The sequence below is a fragment of the Watersipora subatra genome, chromosome 6 (assembly GCF_963576615.1).
Source record: "Watersipora subatra chromosome 6, tzWatSuba1.1, whole genome shotgun sequence".
Classification (NCBI taxonomy): Eukaryota; Metazoa; Bryozoa; class Gymnolaemata; order Cheilostomatida; family Watersiporidae; genus Watersipora; species Watersipora subatra.
In genome coordinates, this window is record NC_088713.1 from 41,598,471 (window position 1) to 41,625,266 (window position 26,796).

The 26,796-nt window shown below is 36.9% G+C and overlaps 2 protein-coding genes across 2 annotated transcripts; one reads left to right on the top strand and one right to left on the bottom strand.

Annotated features, from left to right (window-relative positions):
• The first annotated feature begins 5,383 nt into the window (after positions 1–5,383).
• On the top strand, positions 5,384–13,353 carry LOC137398493 (uncharacterized). The gene is made up of 8 exons (XM_068084608.1): positions 5,384–5,440; positions 6,580–6,669; positions 6,993–7,118; positions 8,326–8,445; positions 10,463–10,535; positions 10,736–10,852; positions 12,623–12,701; positions 12,956–13,353. The coding sequence occupies exons 2-8, from the start codon at positions 6,580–6,582 to the stop codon at positions 13,074–13,076; spliced, it is 726 nt and encodes a 241-aa protein (XP_067940709.1). The 5' UTR covers positions 5,384–5,440; the 3' UTR covers positions 13,077–13,353.
• Positions 13,354–13,560: 207 nt separating this feature from the next.
• LOC137398676 (uncharacterized) lies at positions 13,561–15,565 on the bottom strand. Its single transcript, XM_068084860.1, has 2 exons — positions 15,491–15,565; positions 13,561–15,082 (listed from the first exon to the last, which is right to left on the bottom strand). Exon 2 carries the CDS (start codon positions 15,068–15,070, stop codon positions 14,081–14,083), a length of 990 nt encoding a protein of 329 aa, XP_067940961.1. The 5' UTR covers positions 15,071–15,082; positions 15,491–15,565; the 3' UTR covers positions 13,561–14,080.
• Between the last annotated feature and the right edge of the window lie 11,231 nt (positions 15,566–26,796).

Here is a 26,796-nt window from a genome sequence, read left to right on the forward strand (position 1 = left end):
AGCAAGAGCCGACAATACAGACTATATATTATTGCCGATAGCGGACAGCAAATATCAGTGGAACTCTACAATAAGCTGAAAAAACAGACTATATATGGCAGATGATAGCAGACTGTGTATATATTAGCGCACATTTTGATCCAAGCTGTATAAGTTACAAAAAAAGATTGTTATTCTTGAACGAATATATTATTAGTATCCCAGGATGCATCACCATACTAACCGAATTCTGAGTGCCTCTCAACTGCGGAAGCAATTGTTTATATAAGCGAACAGAAGCAAACTCAACACATAATTGGAGGTTACAAGTAGTTAAAAGTTGTGGGTCAAAACGACAATAATTTTTTAAAAGAACAAACACTATTTACAAATGAATACATGATATAAAAGTTTGTCTACATTTTTGTAATGCATTAATTAATATGGGAAAAGATTTAATAACAAAACAAACGATCAACAAGTATTCCTTCTCTACTTTTGGGAAATTTTCTGCTAGTGAGTCCAAGAGAGCAGGTGCCTTATAATCCTTTTAGCAATCGCATTCTAGCTTGTATTTATTCTAACGAAAGCTTTGATTTCTAGTACAAAATCGTAAGCTATACTCCAGGGAGTCTAAGAGGTCAAGATGGCAACCAGCACAGGATGAGGCGCCTGCACCCTGCCTATCTATAGAGTCTGTTGTAGCTCACTCCAAGGTGCCACCGCCAGAACTTTCACCCCGTTTCAGTGATACCAACACCTTAGGCCTGCTAGACTCACAAGTACACATACAGCTGTAGCCTATGCCCACACCCCCTTGGCCCTATTCAAGACCACCAACATCTGATAAAGAGTTGTTCCTTTGCCTCAGTGGCAGAAAGTCTTTTTGATAATCTTTACGCCAATTTACTAATCATGACTAAAAAGCTTGTGAAAAGTATAGAACACATCATTACTAACACAATGGCACATGTATCCTTATGCTGTAAGCTTTTTTAGAAGGTTATACTTGGCTTTTTCAGGTTATCTAAAAAGCTATACATGTCTCAACTTCTGAAGTAACTTAAAGTCATGTTATTTTATGGTTTCACAATTATTAACAGCTTCAGGTGGCAAAAAAAGATGGTCTGCTCTAGACTGTCAACATGTTATTCAAGGGGTGATTTTTTATGAAACAGCAATTCTTCATCATGCTTTCGTGGCTACAGGAATTCGGTGAAAGATGGACACAAGTTGTTGTCAGCTCTTTGGTAATGCTTCAATACCGCTTCTGTAATATAATCGGCTCGCTGTAACTCAGCCCTTGACCAAAAGGGGATGGAAAATGTGATTCCGAAAAATGAGATCTTCAATTTTCTATGTTACAGCTTGTAGCTCGGTGAGTACAGATGTATATATTTTGTGTCTTGGTAGAAATGACTTGTAAAGGACCAACTGAACTGAAGACTTTCTATGTACCACGAGTGTTTATTTTCAGAAGTGCAATAGGATAATGTAGCAATAAGCCAATGCGATAGTGTTGTGATAAGTCAAGGTGAGTATTGTGAATTATGATGGACAATTGTGTAGTGTGCATAGACACTTGGTGCAGTGTGGTATGGTAACTACCCATAGATACACGAACGAATTTCAATTGATTTCGGTTCAGAGAATTCTATTTAATTCTTGAATTAATTTAAAATAATGGCTGGAGGAGAGATGATTACCACCATATTTGCTAGCTTTCCTGTGCTAAATATTTTAGCTACTGACGTGCTTGGTAGTTGAAAAACCTTTAGTTATAAGCTCCTATTTTGTATAGAAATTAAGCCTCTCGAGATGGATAAAAGAGAGGTGACTGTGAGGGATGATTCCGTCATGGTTTTCAACTTCACGTCTAGGGCTTCATTACTAGCCCTCCTAACAGCTGTAGGCCAAGAGGGTAGGGAAACGCTAAGATTGTTGAGTCAAATAACCCAGACTCATTTTTCAACTAGGTTTGGGACATGCTGAAAGAGCACTACAAAAGAGTGAACAACGTTTATGTCAAAACCCAAAAGTTGGTTTCTGCGAGAAAACTCAATAAGGATTTTTTTCTCAGAGTGAAGTGGCTTAGTATGCAGTTGGATTTCGGCACGGATGATGATTCACGGAAAAGCTTACCAACATTGTGGTCATTGCCGTGAATGAACTTCGTGACACAAAATTGAGTCAAAATTTGATGGCCAAAATAATCTGGATTGGGAAAGGTTGACAAACTTTCTTCAAATCAGAAATGTGGCCCAATAGGCATCAAATATGCTCGCAGCAGAACCTAACTCCACTCAATTGTCTGCCACTCAACCTAGTGCGACAGCGAGAGCTCCAATCCCAACTCCAGAGGCTAGTGCCTTTATGGAGGCTGCAGATGAAGGGCTACTATACAGATGCGTGTCAAGCAAAAGGTTGATGAGGTATAAAGGTGAAAGGGCCCAGACTACCGTTGAAAAGAAAGGGACAGTAGCAGTGACAGCTACAAGGCTCGAGAACAGAATGGGCGATGTGATGACTACAAACGCGATGCTAGCAGTGGTGAGAGTAGTCATGAGTGTCAGCGACAACAGATGTGCCTCTAACAGCTGTGCAGGTAGTCATGTACGACGTTATCGCTGTTACTGTTGCAGTCTTAGCAGAGATTTGGATGGTCCCAAGGACCGTACATACAGGAATAGGCATCGGCAGAAGCATCGTGATTCTCCATACCGGAGAAGTGATGACAGTTGCTATGAGTGTGGCTCAATGAATCACTTTGTAAAAACTGTCCCCAAGATCGATGCAATAGTTGCAAGAAACTTGGGCACATGGCAAGTGTATGTGATAGGCCAAGCTGATGTTTTACATGTGATAGCAAGTATCACGCCGAAAGCAAGTAGCCTTTCAAAACAAGGAAAGGCCGCAGTATTGATAAGAAGGTTCGAATAGTTTTCAACCGAGATTTTAGTTAACTAGCAGGTGATTTTAAACTTACTTTCTCGGTCTATGGCCAAAATATTTCTTTCTGTCTAGACTCTAGACACTGGGCCGATGTCACCGCATTGACGGAAGGAACGCAAAAGTCTTAGGGCTTGCCACTTTCTTTTAGTTGCACACTTTTAGTTGGCGCTGGTGGAAAGAGATTGAGTGTGGTAGGAATTGCTGATGTCGAAATTAAAAGCAAGCAAAAGTCCACCAACTGCAAAGCACATGTGGTGTTGAGTGCTAGTAGAAACTTATTGTGACCACAAGAAATCATAGATTTCGGCCTTACTTGGACTTACTTACCTGCAAGCCCCCCTCTACAGGTCTAAGATTAAATGTTGTGCCCATTGAAACCTGGGCTTATATTGGCAACAGTGTGATACTGTCAAAACACAATTTCAAGAAAATTATAGTAGTGCCCATCTACATTGATCGATATGTTGGTCCAATGTTTGCTTTATAGCCACAGTCTGATTTTTGTTTTGGGGTAGAAGTGTCACTTCGTCTCCGGTCTCAATTTGTCTTGGAAGAAATTGAACTCACGGTGCAAAGGCTAACCATTACACATAGAACCATAGAAACATTTAGTGTTTTCACCCAAAAGAAAAACACAAAAACAATACATTTTATATTAATAAGAGCTGTACTACCCAGTGTTGCCCAGGTATTAAAAATCAGCTTCAAAACAATGGGAGGTAATGAGAGTTGCCTGCCCCTTGTTATTAACCTAGCACATTGTCAATAGATAAGTTGAGTAAATATCTTACTAATAAGAGCTACCGCTTCTGATAGAGAAATGGGGATTTATCCAATTTTTCATAGAAGTGGGAGTGACAGTTTCCGCAACTCTCCAGTTTTGAATTCTTCATACCAAAATTAGTCTAAATCACTGCATATATTGCCACTGAAAGAGGTTGCTGTCGGACTATAATTTTTAGAGCTCTTTTGCCTGCTCGGCCCATAGCCTATATTATGTTACTTCTGCAATCACTACAGAATTGTGAACTAAAGCCTTTTTAGTTCACAACTTCATTTTTGTAATTGAAGATTTGTGCACAATTTTGTTTAAAATAACCTAATATTTGTCACATCATAAAAATAGTCATGGTGGCATAATTATTGTTCTTAATATTTTGAGCAAATACTGCTAAACCATTCTATTCATTGCAATAGCAATATTATGTTACTTTTGCAATCACTACAAAATCAGCCAGGTTTACTATAAGCGATGATATCTGCTTATAGCAATGATATACAGCCCCCATGGGGGCTGTATATCATATATATCATTGCTATAAGCAGAACCTGTTTTTCGTTTTTATTAAAGCTGCTTAACTTGCCTAAAATTTTTAGCCTCAAACCTTCCAAAAGATATAAAAATAAACATTTTTTCATTTTTTGCTTTACATGTACATCTTTATGTAGATGACATGCGGCTGCTGTCCAAAAAATATATACACGTATTGCAGTAACTGTACTCGTATAGTTGCTCTGTGACCTTTAATGGCTTTAAGAGCATTACTGACTAAACCTGATAAGAGCAGTCTCATTGCCTTTTGTACACCATATACAGAATACATATCATAGGTGTCACTGTGGTTACTTGTTGTTACCTATAATGCACCCACACGGGATCGAATGAGATAACCAAGTAGACTAGACTAGACCTGCTTGCTGTAGATTGCCTCGATGAAACCAATGATATACAACCCCCAACTTAGATGGGGGTTGTACATCATTGATGAAACCTAGCACTGAAGGAGTTGCATTTCCTATTCGTCTTCCACAATCTACAATAGACGTGACCTCTATGAAAAATCTGTTCACCAATACCGTACGTACATTTTACGTATACGTTTCATAAAGTTAGCTACGTTTAGCACTAGTAGCCATGAGCAGACAATCGTTTGAACAAACATTTTGATCGAACTCTGGGTTCGATCTTGTGTAGGTTTTTGCGCTAATAACGTTTTTTCAGTTGTCCTAGCAATGTTCCTAAAAAATTATTGTATTTTTGGTATATACGTAAAACTGTACTTTTGTTTAATCATTTTAAAAGTGGTTCTTTTTGTCAGACAAAATATGCTTCACTTGATGCCTGAAATTTTGAAAAATGTCTCTCGTTTTTTAACAATTTCAGTGTTAAAATTAGTTAACTGATTGTTTATTTTAAACAATAAACAAAAAAATATATATATATTTATATATATATGTATATATATATATAAATTGCCTCTATTTGCTGGTCTGATATTGCTTATGATTTATAGAATAAAGTTATATTTATTTTGTATATATTTATATTCAGCTTTGAAAAAAGTTTTGCATAATCAACAAAAATATTTATAAGTTTAGAAATACAAAAATTATTTATTCAGTATACGGTAATCATCACATGTGAATCGATGAAATACTCTTGTCGACGCGGAGTAATTTTGCGCATGCTAGTTTCCGGTCTTTTCAGCCATTGAAAGTAATCAACGAGGTAAGTTTTTAAACCTATGGTGGAACGTTTAATGGACAGTTGCATAACTGTGTCGCTGCGGAAGCGAGTCATTTTGCCTAAAAATCTATCGTTTATGTAGTAAAGTGAATTAGCAAATGACTCAAAATAGCATCGTTGTTTAACATTTTCTTGCTTGAAACTTTCGGAGTATTTTTGTATGACTAAATTATAGCTTTGCCAGGCAATTTAAAGCTGCAAAAATGGACGGATCATTTCGCTGATACGGAGCTTCTGGTAATCGTGGTTTCATTAGGATTTGTTCATTCAGTACATTGCACATTAAAAGTTCTTTTTTAAAAGCTCATGTATGTATATTTGTAATTTCCATTTGATGATGCATGGAAAATGTTGAATGACATAGGGAAACTTGAGCCGATGTCAACAGAATTATTAGATTTAATTATGAGGGAAGTTATGGACTTGTGGAGTCAACATTGCCACCAATGTTAAAGAACTCTAAAATGAGCATAGGTTTGAGCGTTGTTTCTGACTTGATAGTTAGTCAAGCCATAACCATTAACACCTAAACCGCTAACAGAACGAAGGCCTACTAAAGTTCCATTTAAGGCGTGTCAGGTAATTCACGTATGTCTCTTTCCAAAGCAAATCTTTGTGTATTGGAATAACCAATATTTTGAGTCTGTGTTTATTAGACAATTTAGAAAAGGTTTGATCAAAGTTGGTATGAAATGATTTAATTAGAATATGCGTGTCCATACCATTTTAAAAGTTATTTTGTTTTTAACGCTAAACATAACAGGAACCTACGTATTTGTAGAATCGTCAAGTATTTTCCTATCAGCCCATTAAATTTTATATTTAGCTATTGTATTTGTGGAGCTCTTTGGTTGTACAATAAGTTATTTTTTCACTTGTCAGACCGTCCATTTTTAAATTATCAAGCTAATTTGTATTGAAGCTGCTCCATGTTGGCAGTTGACATACCTTTGCTTGTGGTTACTTCTCTCACATCTGCCAATAAAACTAGTGCATTTTTGGCTTTTGATAAGGTATAAGTGGCTTCGATGCAATAAGATATATAAACTTTGTGGCCCGAACAGATATTTTCATGATGAGATGTGTTTAACCATATTTTATGCAGATTATTCTCGTTACAGATGGCCAACGTATCTCCTGCCCTTCAGTGGTCGGTTATTAGGAAAAGTTCCAGCTTTGTAATCAAGCGGGATGGACGCACCTTTACCACAGTGAGTTTTTAGTCAACTTGCATATATTTTTTAATCTCTGATAATTGACAATAGTTTGGTGTCATTATGTCATGCAGTATGTTTTTGTTGGTAAAATTGCTCGTCTATCTGTCGGTGTTTTATGCCGATTGGGAGTTGTTTTGATTCGTTGCAATTTTCTCTTTAATATAAGAGTTGTAAATGTGCCTTTGCGGATCTTCGTTTTTCAATTGAGTTAGCAATGTTAACATGTTAAATTAAGTTAACAGCTCCTAAATGCCATGCATGACTTCCTAGCCTTGAATTTTTCAACATTTATGTGCGTCACATTTCCAATATTGTAGGAGCCCAACAATTTGAGAAATATAAATTCTTTCCGATACAACGGACTTGTCCAAGAGCAGACTGTCGGAGTTGAAGCTAGCTCAGATGGCAAAGGTGTTACCCTCACTACCAGGAACAAGAAAAGAGTAAGCAATGTTTTTAAAAACTTGAATTTCCCAACAAAGTCATCCTTAATAAGACATTTTTCATGTTTTGTGGGTTATTATGCTTTCAGATGAAAATGGCACCTTTTAAATTGATTGACTTTCAGCACCGAAAATTTAGGCCTTTAATAAATAGACAACTAGAGTGGTGAAGCTTGGCTCACCCTTCCAGTTTAAAAAAGAACAAATTTTTAGTCTTGCTGAGGGTTTCAACTTGGTAGCTGTTCATGTGCCACGTTTTTATTAAAAAATAACACTGGGAGGATTTTAATTGTCTCTATATCTATAACCTTTGTGTCAGACTTCTTTTAAATGCATTAAAGTGGTTTCCATTCATTGTTTATAACTAATGGGCCAAATGGCTTAGAGTGCGAAAGATTGTTTTTCGACTGGATGGCTCCATGATTTTTCTCCATAGCCACAGCTGGTGACAAAGTTTAAGGTATGCAGATGATTTATTTGATAGTTCAAATTTAAATTTGATTTAAAAGTTTACTACATTGACATGGTAGTTACATAAAATTTTGGCATTTGATTTATTTATCTTTGCAGAAAATAAATTATTATCGGTACACTTCAGCAGGTATTTTTACTATTCAGGTATAGTTAATACATATACTGTACTTTTCGGACTATAAACCGCACCCCTATATAAGCCGCCGTGTCTGCTTTATTTTCCAAAAACGATAATAAAACAATACATAGGCCGCACCTTTGTATAGGCCCCAGAACTCAGGACGGTGCATTTTAACGCGGCAGCAACTTTGCTGTTCAAAATTGAACATGCCTAACAGCACTGTTTCGGCATAACCGGCGCTTTTTAACCTAATGCCTAACGGAACGAGACCGTTAGGCATTGTTTCGTATGTTCTTTCACCGCTAGAGCCGCACTAACCGGAGATTCTGGTTTATGTGCCCTAGCAGTAAAAGAAAAAGCTAAAGATTAGCCACACCTTTATATAAGCCGCATGACTCAAATTATCAGAAAAAAGTAGGGTAATAGTCTGAAAACTACAGTATTAATGCCAACTTCAGTATTATTAGTATACTTTAGCAGGTATTTTTACTATTCAGATAAAGTTAATACACATATTAAAGCCAACTGCAGTATTACTAGACGATACCTCTATTGTGGTAGCGTATGGGTTGATGAATTTTAAAATGACAAAAGGTTTTTTGACATTCGTAGAATCACCCAAGTAAGAACCTGAACCGAAGTACACTGAAGAAGAACCCAAGGAGAGCTTTCAAGACCATTATGTCGCGTCTAAAAGGCCAACAATACAGGAAGGATCTCCAGTCAGTGAGTGTCCATTTTTGTCATAAAGCTATATTTTCATGCTTTGATTATAGCCCTTCCAATGCAGGGGAATTAAGTTTGTCTTGATTGAAAAACATTCTAAATTATTTTTAATTAAAAATCTAAAAAATTATCTATAGATAAGATTAAATATAAATATAAGCCTAAAACAGACTCGCTCCAAAACATGCTTGTGGATGTTGTAATTAATCGAAACAAAATAGGAAGTGTGTGTTTGTTTATTAGTGTGTGATCTACCCTATTTGGTTTTTGGTCTATGTTTCGCTGTTTCGATGTACAGCTACCTTTGATTCACTTATTCAAATGATTGTCTTGTTCTTTTGATGATAGACCAGAGCGTAAATCGTCATTCAAAGGTTTTATTACCTTCAACCTCGTGTTGTTGATTAGTCACGGTGTAGTCTTTGTATAGTATAATTTCTTTCGGTGTCGCAGTCATCCATGCAATTATTTCGCATTGCAGCAAGTTCAAAGTGCTTGCACAAATATGGCCCTGGTGTAGAAAACAAAATGTCTGTTTTATTGTTGTGTTAAGTTGGTTAGACTTTTTAGACTGTTGTACTGTCATAGCTTGGTACTGTGACATACTTCAGTTATTTCTGGTTCTCAACTAGCTGCTGTTTAGAGCTGGTATCTCTAGTAGTCACATATCCGCTAGTTATCCCTAGTTTAGACCTAGAACATTGATTTGGAGTAATTCTGCTGCTTCCGTTAATCAGCAGGCTCAAGGCTGGTTCACACTATATAGTCGTATGAAGGTGTTTATTCCTTTCGGCGTTTATCGACTATCTGAACCGTAAACTGATGGCATCGACGAAGCAACACTGCTATGTCGGAAAAGTTTTGCAGCTGTCAAACTTTTCTGATATTTCGCTGAGCATCGACGACTCAGCGAAATGTGAACCATTTCGGCGATAGTAATTTGCAGCCACTGATCTGGTGATTCGTGGTCTCGGATATTGCGTTTTATTTATTTCTGTTTATGATAGTTGCTGCTGGACTAATATTTGATTTAAGCACGCGAAAACAAAAAGGTTTCTTCACAAAAAATTTAAAAAAAAAGAACACTACGTCACGGAGCATTTGCTGCTGCAAATGCGGATGGGTTTGTGATAGTGTGAACATTGTTATCATCGACGATCACTGTAGTGTTGTGGCATCGACGTCGAGATATGGCGATATAGTTTGAACCAGCCTTAAGTGATTCATCTCTAAATGAAAACTTGACCTTATCTTGTGGAGTCATTATGTAATGTGAACTTGTGTGTTTTAGGCTGCCCTGAGACGAGCATCCACCATCCTTAAAGCACAGAAGAATGCTGCACCAAAGCCCTAGTGCTTGATTATTGTATAGTTTATTCTCTGTGTAATAAAGATCAGCATCTGAGACACTAAGTTCTTGTTCTTTGGTTCATTCTGATTTTGTTTGCTTTATGTGCAACTTATAAAAACAAAATGGTCGGCAAGTAAGCAGTAGGCAGAGCGGTAATGGGTAAACCAGACTTGAACATTCCGTGATGACTTCACAGATCTTGGCTGTTCAAACTTCAAAACATATAGTTTTGCTTGTATAAGCAACTTCCAGAAAAATATGTAAATTTAACTATCACTTTAAATCTTCACCAGATTTACCTTACAAGCGCTGAGCTGAGGACTTGAGAAAGTATATGGAACTAGGCTGAGTCTTGCAATGACGTCTTATTAGAAGTGGTGTAGGGTAATTCCAACTTAGACTCTCCGTTATCCTAAATGCACATACATGTACTGCATACGTATTTCGTTATCCGATGGAAGCGTGTGTGACAAGCACGCTAGTTAAGAAGTTGTTTGCTCCTGATACATCAATTATCCTTGACACTATCAATATTAGTGTCAAGGATTTGTTTACGGGTCGGCTGTTGCAGGCAAAACCTTGAATAACTTGATTTGGAAAGAAATATGACTGCGAAGCTTTCATTTTGAATGAAAAAGCTGCATTGTAGTTAAGTTTTGCTTTATAAATAAGTTAACAATGGCAGATGTGACGCCTCAACAAAAGCTTCAGTCAGGTTTAAATGATCTTAAGAATGTGCAGAGAGGTATTTTATATTGCAATACTTTTTGAAATAAATCAGTTCGTTTTATTGTACTCAAAATTGCATGTTCGTTTGCTATCAATAATTTAAAACTAGTTTTAAGATGTAAATATATTGCTTTACTCAATGTCTGTAGCGATTGATCTCAAGCATAGTTCCTTTTTTCGATAACGCCTATTAATCTATGTTGCATTTCTTTAAAGATTTACAAAAGAGACAGGAGACACGACAAACTCTAGATGCTCAGCTTAGCGAAAACAAACTTGTTAAAGAAGAACTAGATTTGGTCAAGCCAGATACAAAGGTTTACAAGCTAATAGGTAATATTTCAAATTATGTATTGATTTATATATCAATTTCTCATAATTAGTCGGACAATTGTTGAGCGATGGCTTACAACCATTTTTTATTATTGGTGTTGCCCATTGAGCCTTTTATCGATCGATTTGTTAATTGTAATCTCCTTTAGGCTGCTTATGCATTCGGTGTGAAGTATTTAAAATACCGGCTATAATATTTGGACGAAATTGAGTACATTCGTATTATGTTTATGATATATGTTGCAAGTAATTTATTAGCTTTCTCTGATGTATATTGTGAGTTAACTTTGATTATCATAATAGTTTATCAACTTGAAAAATAAAATTAGGATGTTGCTTGCTTTTGAGCAAATTTAGATGCAACTTTGCTCAAAAGCCGCCCTTCATGCACAAAATGTTTAATACTTTGTCAGCATTAAAAATTCGTGTGCATGAAGGGTTGTGCAGATTGATAAAAGTGATGGATTATTTTCATTTTTTACATTATTAGTACCCAGCAATTTGCTTGGCTGACTGACAAACTAAGATACGAGCAACGCGTTATCGTTGCATGTGTCTTTTATCTCAGGCTATTGTATGAAAATTCATTACGACATCTTCTCACTTATTTAGCTAAAGCTGATTTATTGAACTTGCATTTTGGTGTAGGCACCCCCTAAACACTCAAACATTTAAAAAAAGTTTTAGTATTTAAAAATTTTGAATTTATTTTTAAAGAATTTTGATTACGTATGCACCATTGTCTTTTATTTTTATATCTACAATATTAAATTGCTATTGCAGGAGTTAAAAGCCAGCGAAATTCATAGCCACAAAAGTTGTTGTGTTGTTGTCTCCAGTTTTCAATGACAATATAAAATTGCAAAAACTATTTTTCAATTTTTTAAAACTATGTACATGTACATAGGCAGCGGTAAAACGTATTCAGCAGCACTTAAAGTCATGTATAGGTGAAGAAAGCTGATTTAGTAGGAGTGTGAAGGGTGTGTTTACACCAGGACGACTTGTCAAAGTTGCTTCAATGCCGCTAAAGTCAGTAAAACGTTGATCAGGGTAAAAACTGCTTTGTCGCACTCACTGATACAAAATCGGCAAAATGCTGCATATTATGTTTGTTCGTTTTCTACAGCCGTCATTGACAGAGCACAACAAGAAATTGACCAATCGTATCTCGCAATAGAGCAAAAAAATGCAAGCTTAGAAAAATAGCGGTGTATTCTGTTCTCCTATTCCTGTGCAGCTGAAAATGTCATTAAAATCGATAAATACTTAGCAACCAATTACTGTAGTGCGGGTTACACAGCAATTACTCAATTGCTGAATAACTTGGCCTACACTGCTTTTTATCCGATTTAAAATAACAATATGAAACGTTTTTTACTCTTTACTCCGATATTATCAGTTTTTTCAAATAATTTAAGTTTATAATTTTAGATATTAATTTTAAATTAAAATTTAATTTTATAGTTTCACATTGTTTTATATGATGCATGTGTCGAAATAATATGTTTGATTACTTGAGTATCCGCCATTTTAGCAGCTCTAGAACAAATCAAATAAAGTTGAAAGTTCTTTTGCAAGAATAATTTCTCCGAAATTTGGCTATTTTGGAATAGTGAATATTGGAACAGTTATTCCTTTACCTTAAAACTTAATAACCAAATGTGAAAGTTTGAATGTAGCCTTAGGTCTTTACTGTCACAGCTATTTTTCCTTATTCCATGAATTGTGACTTCATTAACATTGTTAGCTGGTAATTTACACTTTCAGGTCCCACCCTGGTTCGTCAAGATCTAGAGGAAGCCAAGCAGACTGTATCAAAAAGGATAGAATACATCTCTGCAGAGCTGTGAGTAGTTAGGTTCAGCGTGGTGAAGAACCACGCTACGGCGGTTTTGTGATGGCTGTGATTAACTGTTCGTTTTTGAGCTTTTAAGAGCTTGTAATCACATTTCCACAATTTTGCACCCACAACACAGCGGAGTAAGACATGGTGAATCTTTTGATATCAAATAACTGTAGTGTGAATTTTGTTGCAAGTCTACTTTTAACTAAGGTCAAATGTATCAGGAAATCTTGTTATCATATTTTCAATTTTTTTAGAAAACGATCAGAAGAATTTATTAAAGATTTAGAAGAGAAGCAAGATGGATGCCAAGAGCAGCTCGCAAAGTTAAAACATGAATTTGATCAAGCAGGTCAAAAGGCGCAAAAACCTGCCTGATAAAGAAAGGATAACTCCAAAATCATAACTGGCTTTTGTATGCTCTTGTATTTAATTTTCATGCTTGGTCTGTCTATACATTTGCTCACAATCATTCTTATAGACACTTGAAGTGGACTTTGATATATTAGCATCACGTTGTATCTACACCTTGTTATGTACTATCATCATGTGCTTGGTAAGTGTAGATCAATAATGGTGTAAGAGAGGCTACAGCTGAATATACACCGATATGAATCACATGTTGGTTAAATATGAATAAAATGACAATGCTGTATCATGGTGTATTTATTCATCAGAGGTAAAACTTTTTATCACTTCTCACTAATGTGTTATAATCAGAGATAACAGATTTGAGATTGGTAAACATTGGAAGACTGGAGAAGCACTGAGGGGGGCATAACTCAAGAATTTATGTAGATTACAAATCACCTTACATCATTGAGGTAGAGTCAATCATGGTACGTCAAGGATATATTGTGAATGTTGGGCTAATCTGTGGGAAGCAAACAGGTGATATCGATACACAAACCTTTTACTACACTACGCCTTTCACTAGTAATACCTATAGGGATTCCAGAAAAAATTGTCTTTCCAGTTCCCTCGTGGTATTTGATACAAAAAATATATATGAAATATATTTTATATAAAAGGATCATACAAACTCAGATGCGCAACACTTAATTGAAGTAGGGTCTGTCTGTATCAAATCATGGAGTTTACGCTGATATACAGTTAGTTACACATAGGTAATTGATCACTGGGCCAGTTGAAAGTTGACGGAATACAAAATAAGGTCAAGAGTTGTCTGTTCTCTTGAACATCAAGTAAAAATGCTTCACGATATCCTGGCAAGTAGCCACAAGTAACGTTTGCCGAGTACCATGGTTCTATTTAGCAGCATTATCAGCTCTGTTCATGGTGATGTCTATAATTTATATGTTGTATCAACAAGAACTCATCAGATTGTGGGAGTCATTATAAGCGCTCATGCAAGATCCCATTCACGGAAAATCATTTTGCAATTTCCATCTCCATTTAATTGCTGCCTCAGAAGAAGTAGAAGCAGATGGAAACTTGGTGCCATAGGTTCTGTTGATATCACGCGTTACATTATACCCCGTCGGAATTGAATCTGGAAAGTACATATGAGTGATTGTTGCATCTAAGAACTTGAGGCTAACATAGTCCTGTAGTAAGACTGGAATTGGCAAACTATAGCTTCCTCTAACGACATCAACATCTTTCATGCAACTTCGAATAGTTAATCTCGCCAGCTGCTGCAAGCTCTTTGGTTGTTCTTTTATCTTCAAGACAAGTTCATCAAACATTTCATCTTTTGGTCGTTTGTCAGCCACACAATCTTGATGATAGCAAAATACTCCCATCTCTATCATGGCAAATGCCATAGGAAGTAGATTTTGGCTAAAAGAACTGGATGTGATATGAGCAAGGGTACAAGGAGGCAAAGCTGCTATCACGTAGAGAAGGTTCCTAGCACCATTCATTCGGTTCAAGTTTACACACCAACGAAATGCTCTAACCAAATCCCATTGTTGTAGTTTCGCACGATCACTTTCCAATGCGTAATAAAGAACACCACAATGACACAAAGCAGATGAGAAGGCTGCTACTTCTTCACTGCCAACAGATCTGTTAGTCCGCGCACAATTGGCCATTAAAATGTAATCCAATGTTTTAGTAACTAGTTCGGGCTCTAATTTGTTTGGTTCCAGTATGGTGAGCAAAAAACTCATAAATCGTCTTTTTGTGTGGTTACGTCGTTCAAGATTATTATGTGGTTTTACAGCACTTTCTAAAACTATCTTGAGTGCATTTTGAAGTTGCGAGAAATGGTCTGTAATGAGGTCCTTACAATGACCAGTCTCATACAATGCTGTCAAATGGTTCATGTCTGCTTCAATCATTAATATGGTTGGCTTTTCCAAAAGTACTTGGAGATTGAGTTCATCTTCTTCATTGCCTGCTGCCATCTTAATCAATTTCTACAAAAAAGACGTAATTTAATTTGCATGCAGACTTTGCAACCAAAATAGAACACAGAGAGTGGTAAATACGCATCTCAGAGATCTTAGCAATCTAATATTATACAATAAAATGCTAGAAATTGTATAATTTATGAGTTTAGAGAATACCTCCTTCCTCCAATTACGCTGAATCCCAAAAATGTACAAGCTTTGAATACGTAAAGTTTTCCAAAATGACTTTGCTAAACAGAAAAGTAGACAACCATGTTATGCTAAAGTATACAGAAAGTGTTTGATTATAAGTTCTATTTTTGACTGCTTTCAAATGAGGAGCTCTTCTCAATCGCTAGTATTAGGCGTACAACTACTGTACGTAGAGCATGAGTTCATTTAGATTTGAATAATTACCGTTTCAGATTACGCCACTTTGCTTTCAACTGAGTAACTTGAAGTCTATGTACAAGCTGCACCAATAAAACATTAGAATGTAGCTTGGTTCTTTTTAATTGCTACTACGGTTATAATGTACATTTTCCCATTTGTCTAGCCGATTTTAATGCGAAACATCTTACAGCGACATTGGCAGTCGTTACCTAGCAAAGTAACTTATGAGGCAGGACAACGCAACGCCCCATAACGATTGAGGAGGTTAGTCCATTGAACTTGAAACCCCTGGAATGGCAATCACGTGACTTTTACGTTGATAATAATACGTAACGTATGCGCCATATTGGAGAGCTAATCGAATGCTAGTTCCGTTTGTAAACAAACGGTGAAAAATGACAGAAATGTACATGTTGAATAGTTATTTTTCAGCTGGGTGTTAATGAAAACTCCTCCTACATCAGATTAGGAGTAACAGCACAACAACAGCCGCAGATGAATATCACAGTGATTACATTGTTACTGGCCTTTAAAAAGTACTACTTTAGTATTGTATGCCACAAAGATGCACCTTGCAGTTTGAGTTTAGGATTTTAGCATAATGATGCTGTCGGAGATCAAAAAACGACTGAATAAGGTTTTTCATCAATGACGCAGTGGTTGGATATGCCATCTGCCGTATCCGTAAGGTGTTTCCCAAAGCATAACACATCACTAGATCTTACACTACTTATAAAATACACCACACAATGGAGTGGATCTGGCTTTGTATGAATACGAAAGTATTGATCTGCAACTAGCAGGATCCTGATGACATCGTCTGATGGACGCACCAATCCTCCATTGTTTTGTAGCTTGAGTAGAGTATAGAGATGTCGGCACCGAATACTTGACTTAGTGGTAACCAGCAACTGACGGCCAATGTCACGACAGCACTTTAGTTAGCTTTTGCACAATGTAGCCAGCTATATAGACTATACTGTTACCTATAACAGAAATTTGACATTTGAAATCATTGAGATCCCCAAACTGATCAACTTCTGGAGTAGCCTGTATGATGAGAATATCGTTTTGAGCAGTAACATTACCTGTCTTACTAGCATCTGATTCTGCACCACATTTGCTGATAAGTTTGCGAAGGTAGCCTTAAACTGAGTAACAGTAGGATTATTATTCCAACCCCCTAAACAAAAGCATCAATTATAACAATTACATAAAATCAACAAAAATGAATGTCTTATTCACATAAACATAGTACCCTTAATATACAACAATACAACTGATAAAATAAACAAAAATAAAACAGCTCAAAATGCTACCAAATCACTATGTAAAATGAGAATGTGGCAATTTTCACTGGAAGTCATTCATAACCCATCTTAGGCTTAAAGCTTAAAGGTTGACTTGCAACAAAATTCACATTACCGTTATTTGATATGAAAAGATTCACCATGTCTTACCCTGTTGTGTTGTAGGCAGGGTTGTTAAAAATCGATGATTTTTTTCAAATAAAAAAAATCGATTTCTATTGATTTATTTGATTTTTTTATTTAAATCGATTTTTTTTGTTCCAAAAAGATGTTTTGTGTTCTAAATTGCAAGTTATTGCTATCAATTTGGAATTTATGATTTGCAGGGGTATTATGTAGTTTTATTACAACAATTAGGAAATGAAAAAAACATTTACACAATTAACACACGATAAAAAGGACAGCATAATTTATGCGTTGGACATTAAATCCCAGAAACGAAGGTGAAGAATCACAGAGAACAGATCACACAACTGCTAAGCTGCAGACATATTCATAGGCACTTGCTGTGGCAACTGCCACTGTTTTGCGTGCTGTTTGAGGTTTCTAAATTTTTGTTAGATATAGCTACTTTAACTTGAGCAACCTTGCAGCACTGTGCTTGACAATATGGTTTTAAATACAATCATTGAAAAGTATCATTTAACATTAAAAAATATTACCCTTAAATGACTTCAGTCAAATGTTTTAACCTGCTGTCAAAACATGGATAATTGAAATGTTCGTTGCAGATAAGTGCTCAAGGATCAGGCTTATTCACTCTCCTGCGGTTGCGATACCATTGTAAATAACGAGAGTTCTCAGTTGCTTTGTTTGGAAATCTAAAAATTAAAATGAAACTGTAGTAGTTAGCAACAGTAGTAATAACAATAGTATTATTACTCTTATCTCCTTTGCTGCTAGCTAGATCCAGGTACAACAATAAATAATATTATAAGCACAACAAACATTTTCTTCAAATATAAATATTTAGAAATAACCTAATGGGTTGTAGTTCCAAAATATTAATACAAAAAAAATTCCAAATTTAAATAATAAAAAACCTTCGTTCTGAAGGAAGAAAATTTCACTCACTAGCTTATAAATTTATCTAATCACCGACAAAATACAGTCAAACTCGTACACTCAGTAGTGGCACTGATCGACTCTCACTCACCAAGTGACTAGTGTAGTAGAACTAACTAGTTGCAGTACTAACTAGTAGTAGCACAACTATTAGTAGTCGTAGACTTGAGCATTAGAAATAGAACTAGTAGTAGAAGTGACTCACTTGTGAAATGTCATGCCTTTTCCTTTAAAAGCCCATTCTTGCGGTTTTTGCAGTTCATGGAATAGCAATAGCACTGTGCACCTACACCCTTCTCTCTCGTACATAAATTATTTGTAGTATATGCTTAAAAAAAAGCTATACAAAAACATTAAGCTATACCTTAAATAGTTGAAGTATTGTATCAGCTTCTCAAGCACGTCCAGCAGGCTCACCGTCCTAAACAAGAAGGCCTTTCCGATATCTCCGTCAGCTGTTGACTAGCTTTGCTAGCACTTCGTGACCTTCCGTTAGGGTCAATGCTGTTCTCACGATTCCTTACACCTCCCCTTCAAGCTTCCTTCCGGGGTGCCCTCACACCCTCTCTACAAACATAAATACCAACAACCAGCAGTAACTTTGTTTTTATCCTTTATTTTATTCATTTTATATATACATATTTACAACTCTATTTAGATGAACCTCCTCCTTAATCTTTCTATATTAATTATGTTCACCCTCCTTATTTCTCTGGCCCAATCTCTAGTTATATCTCTCGTTGGGTGAACACCATCCCTCAACAGTTGTGTTCCTTCTAGTGAAAATCCTATGCATATAGGGGGTTGCCATATTTCTAACCATATTAAAATCAATGATCAGTCTGTTCTCGACGACAACCATCCCTCTCACCATCCTAGTATACCGTTCATTGTCATTTCTTACACTCCTCTCTCTACTCCTAGCCCTTATAGCTAGCTGATTGTTATAAATGACAGAGTCCATGGGATAGATTGTACAAATAACTATAGTAATGTCATTTTTGAACATCCTTATCCTATAAGGTTCATATATTTCACCCAAACTACAATTATTGGGTCTATCTAAACTACACTGTCTTACATTACCCAAATAATTAATCCAACTAAACCTTACAGGCCCTACATGAACATAGATAATAGAACCGCGAAACCTTTCAAAGTCTGATGATATATATTGTAACGCCTCGCTCCACGTCAGACCAGGTATTGATATAGTTTCAAATGAGGAGTCCTCCAACTCCCTCACACTAGAGTTTCCCAGAACAAAAGTTTTCATGACTGTAACAAATTATAACTGTTAAATAACAAGGCATTTACAATAATAAGGAAATCAGATAATTATAAATCAAACATCTTTAGAGGTTTCGATTGCCTTCCTGATTTTGTGACGTATACTGGTTTGGGGTCACTCTGCTGTTTACTAGATCTTCTTCCTCGAGGCGATGACTGTGTCTGTTCTTGTGGTTCCTCCCTTTCTTGCAGAGATTGAGGTCTCAGAAGAATTGGGCTCTGATGTCTTGATATGCATCTATTTACCGGACTGTTTCCTGCCGACAACTCCCTCTCCAGCCTGTTGTCACTAGTATGTGTTTCCTGAGTAATCTCTCTATCATCTCCCTGTCCCCTTTCTGTATGGTCTTCATGTGATGTCCTTGACTCTTTGGAAAATCTTGATGCTGTTTGCCCTCTTTCTCTTAGCAGTTCTGGAGAAGCCTGCACTTCATCCGACTCTGTATTCGCTTCACCTCTTTCTACTACATGAGCCCGATTCCTCCTAAAAAGTGTATCACTGGAACTTCTAGCTACTACTTCCCTACCTCTAGTAGCAACTACTCGAGCTGGAACACTCTGACCTCCTGGATTATTTACAACCACTGGCTGATTTATAGTTAAATCCGATCTTGGTTTTGTCGCGTGTCGTTTGTTATACCACAAGTTTCTTTTAGCTCGAATTTGGGACTCTTTATTCTTCAGCTTTTTAAAGTCAATTCTGCCCTCGGGCATAATGCCCATCGAATTTATTGATCTATTGAACAATAATTCGGCTGGTGAATAACCAATTGACAGTGGTGTGTCCCTATACATACACAACGCTGCTTGCAAGTTGGTATTCTTGTTCATCAGGCCTTTTACTGTTCTTACTGCCCTTTCGGCTTCACCATTACTTCGGGGATAACGTGGCGCACTGGTAATGTGTTCAATGTCCCATTTTCTGAAAAAAACTTTTCATTTCTTCCGAAACAAACTGTGGGCCATTGTCACTGCCCATAGTGTTCGGAATTCCTATGGTACAAGATAATTCTTCCAGAGTCCTTATGATTACCGATGAGCTGGACGAGTCCTTCAACTCGTGCACCGTAACAAATCTGCTAAAGTAATCTATCACCAACAAATATTCTTTTTCATTCTTTTCAAATATATCCATTGCCAATCTCCACCAGGGTCTCTCTGGTATCGGAGTAGTTAGCAATGGTTCCCTTGGTTTCAACCGAAACTGTTCGCATTTGTCACAGTTCTTGACCATTGTTCTAATTTCTGCTGTCATACACGGAAGAACAATGATTGCAAGGCTGGTAGTGAAGTAAAATCAGTGCAACCCCCGAACCAGGCCTAGCAGGAGCTGAGGCTTGAATATGGTAGCTTAGGCCCTGTCACTTCACTATATTACCGGCACTACCAGCGTAAAAGCTGTCAATACCGACTCGCTATCACACAGCCGAGAGTAGACTGTGGATATTACAACGCCACCCCTAACAAGAGCCGGTCAATCTGACTCTATATATTACAGCCGATAGCAGACTAGTTATATATCAGCGCAATTCCAGCAAGAGCCGATAATACAGACTCTATATAGTGCAGCCGATAGCAGACTGTATATATATATCAGTGCAACTCCAACAAGAGCCGATAATACAGACTCTATATACTATAGCCAATAACAGACTTTGTATATACCAGCGCACACCCAGAAAAGAGCTGATAATACAGACTCTATACACTATAGCCGATAGCAGACTATGTATATATACCAGCGCAACTCCAACAAGAGCCGATAATACAGACTCTATATACTATAGCCGATAACAGACTATGTATATACCAGCACACATCCAGAAAAGAGCCGATAACACAGACTCAATATACTATAGCCGATAGCAGACTATGTATATACCAGCACACACCCAGAAAAAATTGCCGATAACACAGACTCAATATACTATAGTCGATAGCAGACTATGTATATACCAGCGCCACTATTAAGCTAAGCTGTCTAAGATACAAAAAAAGATGTGTTGTACTTGAATAATTTTATTATAATGTTGTAGTATGCCACACCAAGCTAGCCAAATCTACACTGCTCTTCAAATGCACAAGCAACTGTTTATATAAGCTAACAGATCCAAACACAGCATATCATTGGTGGATACAGACAGTTAAAATTTCTAGGTCAAAAAGGCAGCAAATTTTTACAAGAACAAATGCTATTTACAAGTAAATATAAGACATAAAAATTTGGCAACATTTTTTGTAATGCCTTAGTTAATATAGAAAAAAGAGTTAGTAATACAACAAACGATCAACAAATTTTCTTTCTCTACTTTTAGGCAATTTTCTGCTTGGGAGTCAAAGAAAGCGGTTGCCTTATAATTCATCTAGCGGGCGTAGTGTAGCCTGTTCTCATTCTAGCGAGCGCTTTGGGTGCTTGGTAACTGTTGGCTTATGTCACAATTTAAATTATTCGATTATATATATAAGCCCAGGTTAATCACTGTTAGGCACCATCCAACACGGCACTCAATTGCAAGCACTGCAACTTCTCTACCGACAAGCCACGCACACTCCTCTGGCCCTTTTCAGGGCCACCACTATCTGATAACGAGTTGTTCTTTCGCTTTAGTGGCGGAAAGTCTTTTTCGTAATTTTCATGCCAATTTACTACATCGGTAGATGTCATTCTTAGAAGATCACCAATCATTCAGGGGGTCTTGAAATTGAACTAGAAGTGACTGCAGCTGCTAACGAGGAGAATATACAGTATATGTTTTAAAAAAGGAACAAAAACGCCTTTACGAGCACAAATCTTTGGCCAACCGGCAGAACTTTACAATAGTAAGCCACAAGGAGAGTTCTGATGATAACTTCCTTCCCAGCCATGTAGTAGCAATAGAATCGCCTTTAACATTCACCCAAGACAGTGACAGAGCTGCTATTACCAAAATAACTAGTCAGAGAGCACTATTACACGCTAGGATTCACTTATCAAGAGTACCAGTTTAATTTTATTGCTAGATAACCGCCATAATGACTAAACTGTTTCTATTTGCTCCATTCATCGTTTGTAAAATTTTATTTGAATTTGAAGTATTTTATTTGTACACTCAAGTTTGTAATAAATTATAATATATCTATACATGAAATAAAATATATAATTTAATCATGTTTGCTGCAGCGATATCAAGGAGTTGTTGTTGATGAAAAGGTCTAAGTTGACTGGTTGCTTCTCTGCCAATATTTCTGCCTTGATGAATATTGCTACTTGTCTCTAGTTTTCATAATCGGAGTAGGTTGTTTCATTCTCAATCTGCAGTAAACACAAAAAAGAAAAAAATATTAACAAGTGTCAAGGAAGTACAAAAACAATAGCTGAAGTATTTAATGAAAGCGATCAGTTTTTAAACAAAAGAATTAACTAATGCAGTTAATTATGGAAAAACGTATCTGCACATATTTTTATGACCAACGAATATTTTCATCCTGTATGGTATTTGATTTGCAGTGCAGATACGTTTTTCCATAATTAACTGCATTAGTTAATTCTTTTGTTTAAAAACTGATCGCTTTCATTAAATACTTCAGCTATTGTTTTTGTACTTCCTTAACACTTATAAATTTTTTTTCTTTTTTGTGTTTACTGTAGATTGAGAATGAAACAACCTACTCAGATTACGAAAACTAGAGACAATTAGTAATATTCATTAAGGCCGGAATATTGGCAGAGAAGCAACCAGCCAACCTAGACCCCTTCATCGACAACAACTCCTTGATATCGCTGCAGCAAACATGATTAAATTACATATTTTATTTCATGTATAGGTATATTATAATTTATTACAAACTTGAGTGTACAAATAAGATATTTCAAATACAAACAAAATTTTACAAACGATGAATGGAGTAAATATAAACATTTTAGTCCATATGACGGTTGTCTAGAAATAAAATTAAAGTGGTACTCTTGATAAGGAAATACTAGCGTGTAATGGTGCTCTCTGATTAGTTATTTTGGTAATAGCAGCTCTATATCGCTGTCACTGTCTTGGGTAGATGTTAAAGGCGATTCTCTCGCTACTACATAGCTGGTAAGGAAGTTATCATCAGAACTCTCCTCGTGGCTTACAGTTGCGAAGTTCTGCCGGTTGGCCAAAGATTTGTGCTGGTAAAGGCGTTTTTGTTCTTTTTTTAAAACAGATATATTCTCCTCGTTAGCAGCTGCGGTCACTTCAAGCTCAATTTCAAGACTCTCTGAATGATTGGTGATATTTTAAGAATGACATCTATCACCCTTGCAGTCATTGTGCTTCCGTGCATGATGAAAGATCTCTCTCCCTCTCCCCCTCTCTCCCCCCCTCTCCCCCCCTCTCCCCCCCTCTCCCCCCTCTCTCCCCTCTCCCCCCTCTCCCCCCTCTCCCCCCCTCTCTCCCTCCTCTCCCCCTCTCTCCATCTCTCCTCCTCTCTCCCCCTCTCTCCCCCTCTCCCCCTCTCCCCCTCTCTCTCCCTCTCTCTCCCTCTCTCTCCCTCTCTCTCACTCTCTCTCACTCTCTCTCCCTCTCTCTCTCCCTCTCTCTCTCGCTCTCTCTCCCCTTCTCTCCCTCCCTCTCTCTCTCCCTCTCTCTCTCCCTCTCTCTCTCCCTCTCTCTCTCCCTCTCCCTCTCCCTCTCCCTCTCCCTCTCCTTCTCTCTCTCTCTCTCTCTCTCTCTCTCTCTCTCTCTCTCTCTCTCTCTCTCTCTCTTTCTCTCCCTCTATCTCTCCCTCTCTCTCTCCCTCTATCTCTCCCTCTATCTCTCCCTCTATCTCTCTCTCTATCTCTCCCTCTATCTCTCCCTCTATCTCTCCCTCACCCTCTCTCTCTCTCTCTCACTAAAAGAAATAACGAAGCGGTAGGGATGGAAAAAAATAAATATTGCGTTTTACTGAAGAACCAAAGTGAAATTCAACTAATTTAGTTAATGGTTTTGAAAAAAACTCATTACTTACCACAAAGTGTTGGTTCACCAAAGGCCTCCAAATCTATGAAAATTCGTGCAAACCTCTCGCAACAAAAAATTTATAGCTTAGCACAATCGACCCGTAGTTGTAAACAGAAAACGAAACACACAATGTGCGCATGCGTAGGGTTAACTCTATTGCTAGATGTAATAGAGTTAACTCTTCATAGAGAGTGACAGTTTTCACCCGCGAATAAATTAATCCGCGTATATGCATGAAATGGCAATTTTCGCGAGGGTATATACTTCACTGCTTTCTAGGGTTTCTAACGCTATAAATGATGGTGTTATAACTGAAAAAGAGTTTGCAGAGATTATGAAAGATAGAGATGTGGTATATCAGTTAATTAGAGAAGCTAGAAAAAATGCATTACCTAGAGAAACTTGGGGCACTTCAAAAGAAAAAAAGAAGGAACTTTTAAGAGCTGTAAGTAAAATGTAGTTTTATAATTTTTAATTGTAAAACTATGCTAACATCGAGTAGGCGATACCAGCCGCCGTTACTAACCAAGTGAGTAATAACTTTTTAATTTCATGGACATGTGGTGCAGCTACAACTTGAGGTTTTGGAGCTACAACTTGAAGTTTTGCAGCTACAATCTGGGGTTTGAAGCTACAACTTGAGGTTTTGCAGCTACGCTGCTTGAGGTTCTGCAGCTACAGTTTGAGGTTTTGGTGCTACAACTTAAAGCTTTGCAGCTACAAATTGGGGTTTTGGTGCTACAACTTGGGGTTTTGGAGCCGGAGGATCAAGATTTCTACCAATTCCATCAAAATCTTTGGCTATTTGTAATTTATTGTTAAAATCCGCTATGCTATTGCCAAGCACGTTTAAATTCATATCAGAAGGTATCATCATGTACAAGCCTTTGGCGATAACGTAATTAATTTTCCTTCTAGTTTTACTCAACGTGTCTTCAAAGTTTTTTATTGAATCTTGCAACAACTGCTTTTCAGAAATGAGATCGTTGACTAATGTTAAAAATTCTTTCTGCGATTCCAGAGCTGAACCAGCTTGTCTAGCCTGTACCTGTGCGCCCAATAAACAGTAGACGTAAGCTCTAATACTATCATTAAGTCTAACTATTCCAGGTGATGTGAATGACTTACTATGGTCGGGTACAACTCAGTTATAATCAAACGGGTCTTGAGTTACTTGAACCATTTTAGTACCCACACTCGAATTCTACTCCGGAAACTGATAAAAGTGCCCCCATGTACCCACACTCTATTGCACATCCATATCGGTCTTATCTTTACAGCTTGATGGATATATTGGATACGGTTTGTGGCTCCGGCCTAGATCAACCAGTTGTTTTGGTAAAGAACCTAGTTTACTACCACCGTCTAAAATGATAAATCGGAGACCTCTGGCAGGTTGATCAATCTCGGGAATATTCTGAGCTCTAACATTAAACTCGTTTAATAACTTTTGATATTCTGTTTTATTATAAAGATTGTTATAAGGATCAAAATCATCGTCACCGGGATTTCTAATCTTCATTTGTGCCAACATCTTTTTAGTTTGGTACATGATGTGAAAGTTCATGATGGCTTTAGTTAAATCTAAACCTCTAGTTAATTGATCTTTGCTCATTCCACCCAAAGCTGTAGCGCAATATAACGCAAACTTGTATTGTTGAAAGTAGTATAACATGTTATTGTTGTACCATCTATCAACATCATCAAAACTTTTTATAAACACAGGTCTCGGAGTAATGTTTACAAATTTTCTTTTAAAGCTATAAGATATTTTATTGTTTTTATCAACCACTGTGACAAGATTTAAATCGTACACGTGAATAGGATAATCGCTAGATAGTCTCGTTTATTTAATAAATGACTACACTAACCTTACATAAAACTGGTCTACTAGAGTTGGATATCCCTATAAATGCACGTAAAATAAATTTAAGGTACTTTGTTTCAAAATGTCTACAATATTATGGAGACTACAGAATTTGAACCTATCCGTGGAAACAAAATTACGATACCACCTGGATATTATACTTCTCAAAATCTCATAGGACTTATGGTCGGTAAATTTAAAATTGATCAAAACAATTTGAAGGTTACGTATGAGGGAACCCTGCCTGGTAGGTTGACCAAATTGATCAAAAATGACTTTACTTATCTAACTCCATTGACTTTGCATATGTACCTAGATGGAATTGATACTTCAAAAAACTTACTGGATGGAAAGCTGAGTAATTTGTTATCGATAATTCCTGTAGGCAAAACGAGCTCGGGTAAAATATTAAAATACCAACCTGATAGCAATAGTAAAAGTATGTACAACGATACAATAACTCATCTAATTATCTTTTTAAAAGATGAATAGGGTCACAATTATCTCGGCAATTTTGTAGCAGAAATTTTATTAAAATAAATAGACGGACATCATGATTGTAGCAGAATCAGTAGACTAGCAACGATAACGAAAACTTAAAAAAGATCCACAAACATTCAATATTATTGAAACTGATGGTATCTTTGTGGATAAATCGGGTACCATAGCGGGAACAATCAAATATGTAGAGTCAAGCTTGGCACATGCCACATTGTTGGGTAGATTAGAAAAAAAATTGCTGACTACTCCTTTGTTGGGGTCTGATATAAAAGTTGCTATAGGAGCCACAGAATCCTCAGGACTGTTCGTTACAGGTAATTCGGCTTATGGATCTTTACCTTTAATAATACACCCTAA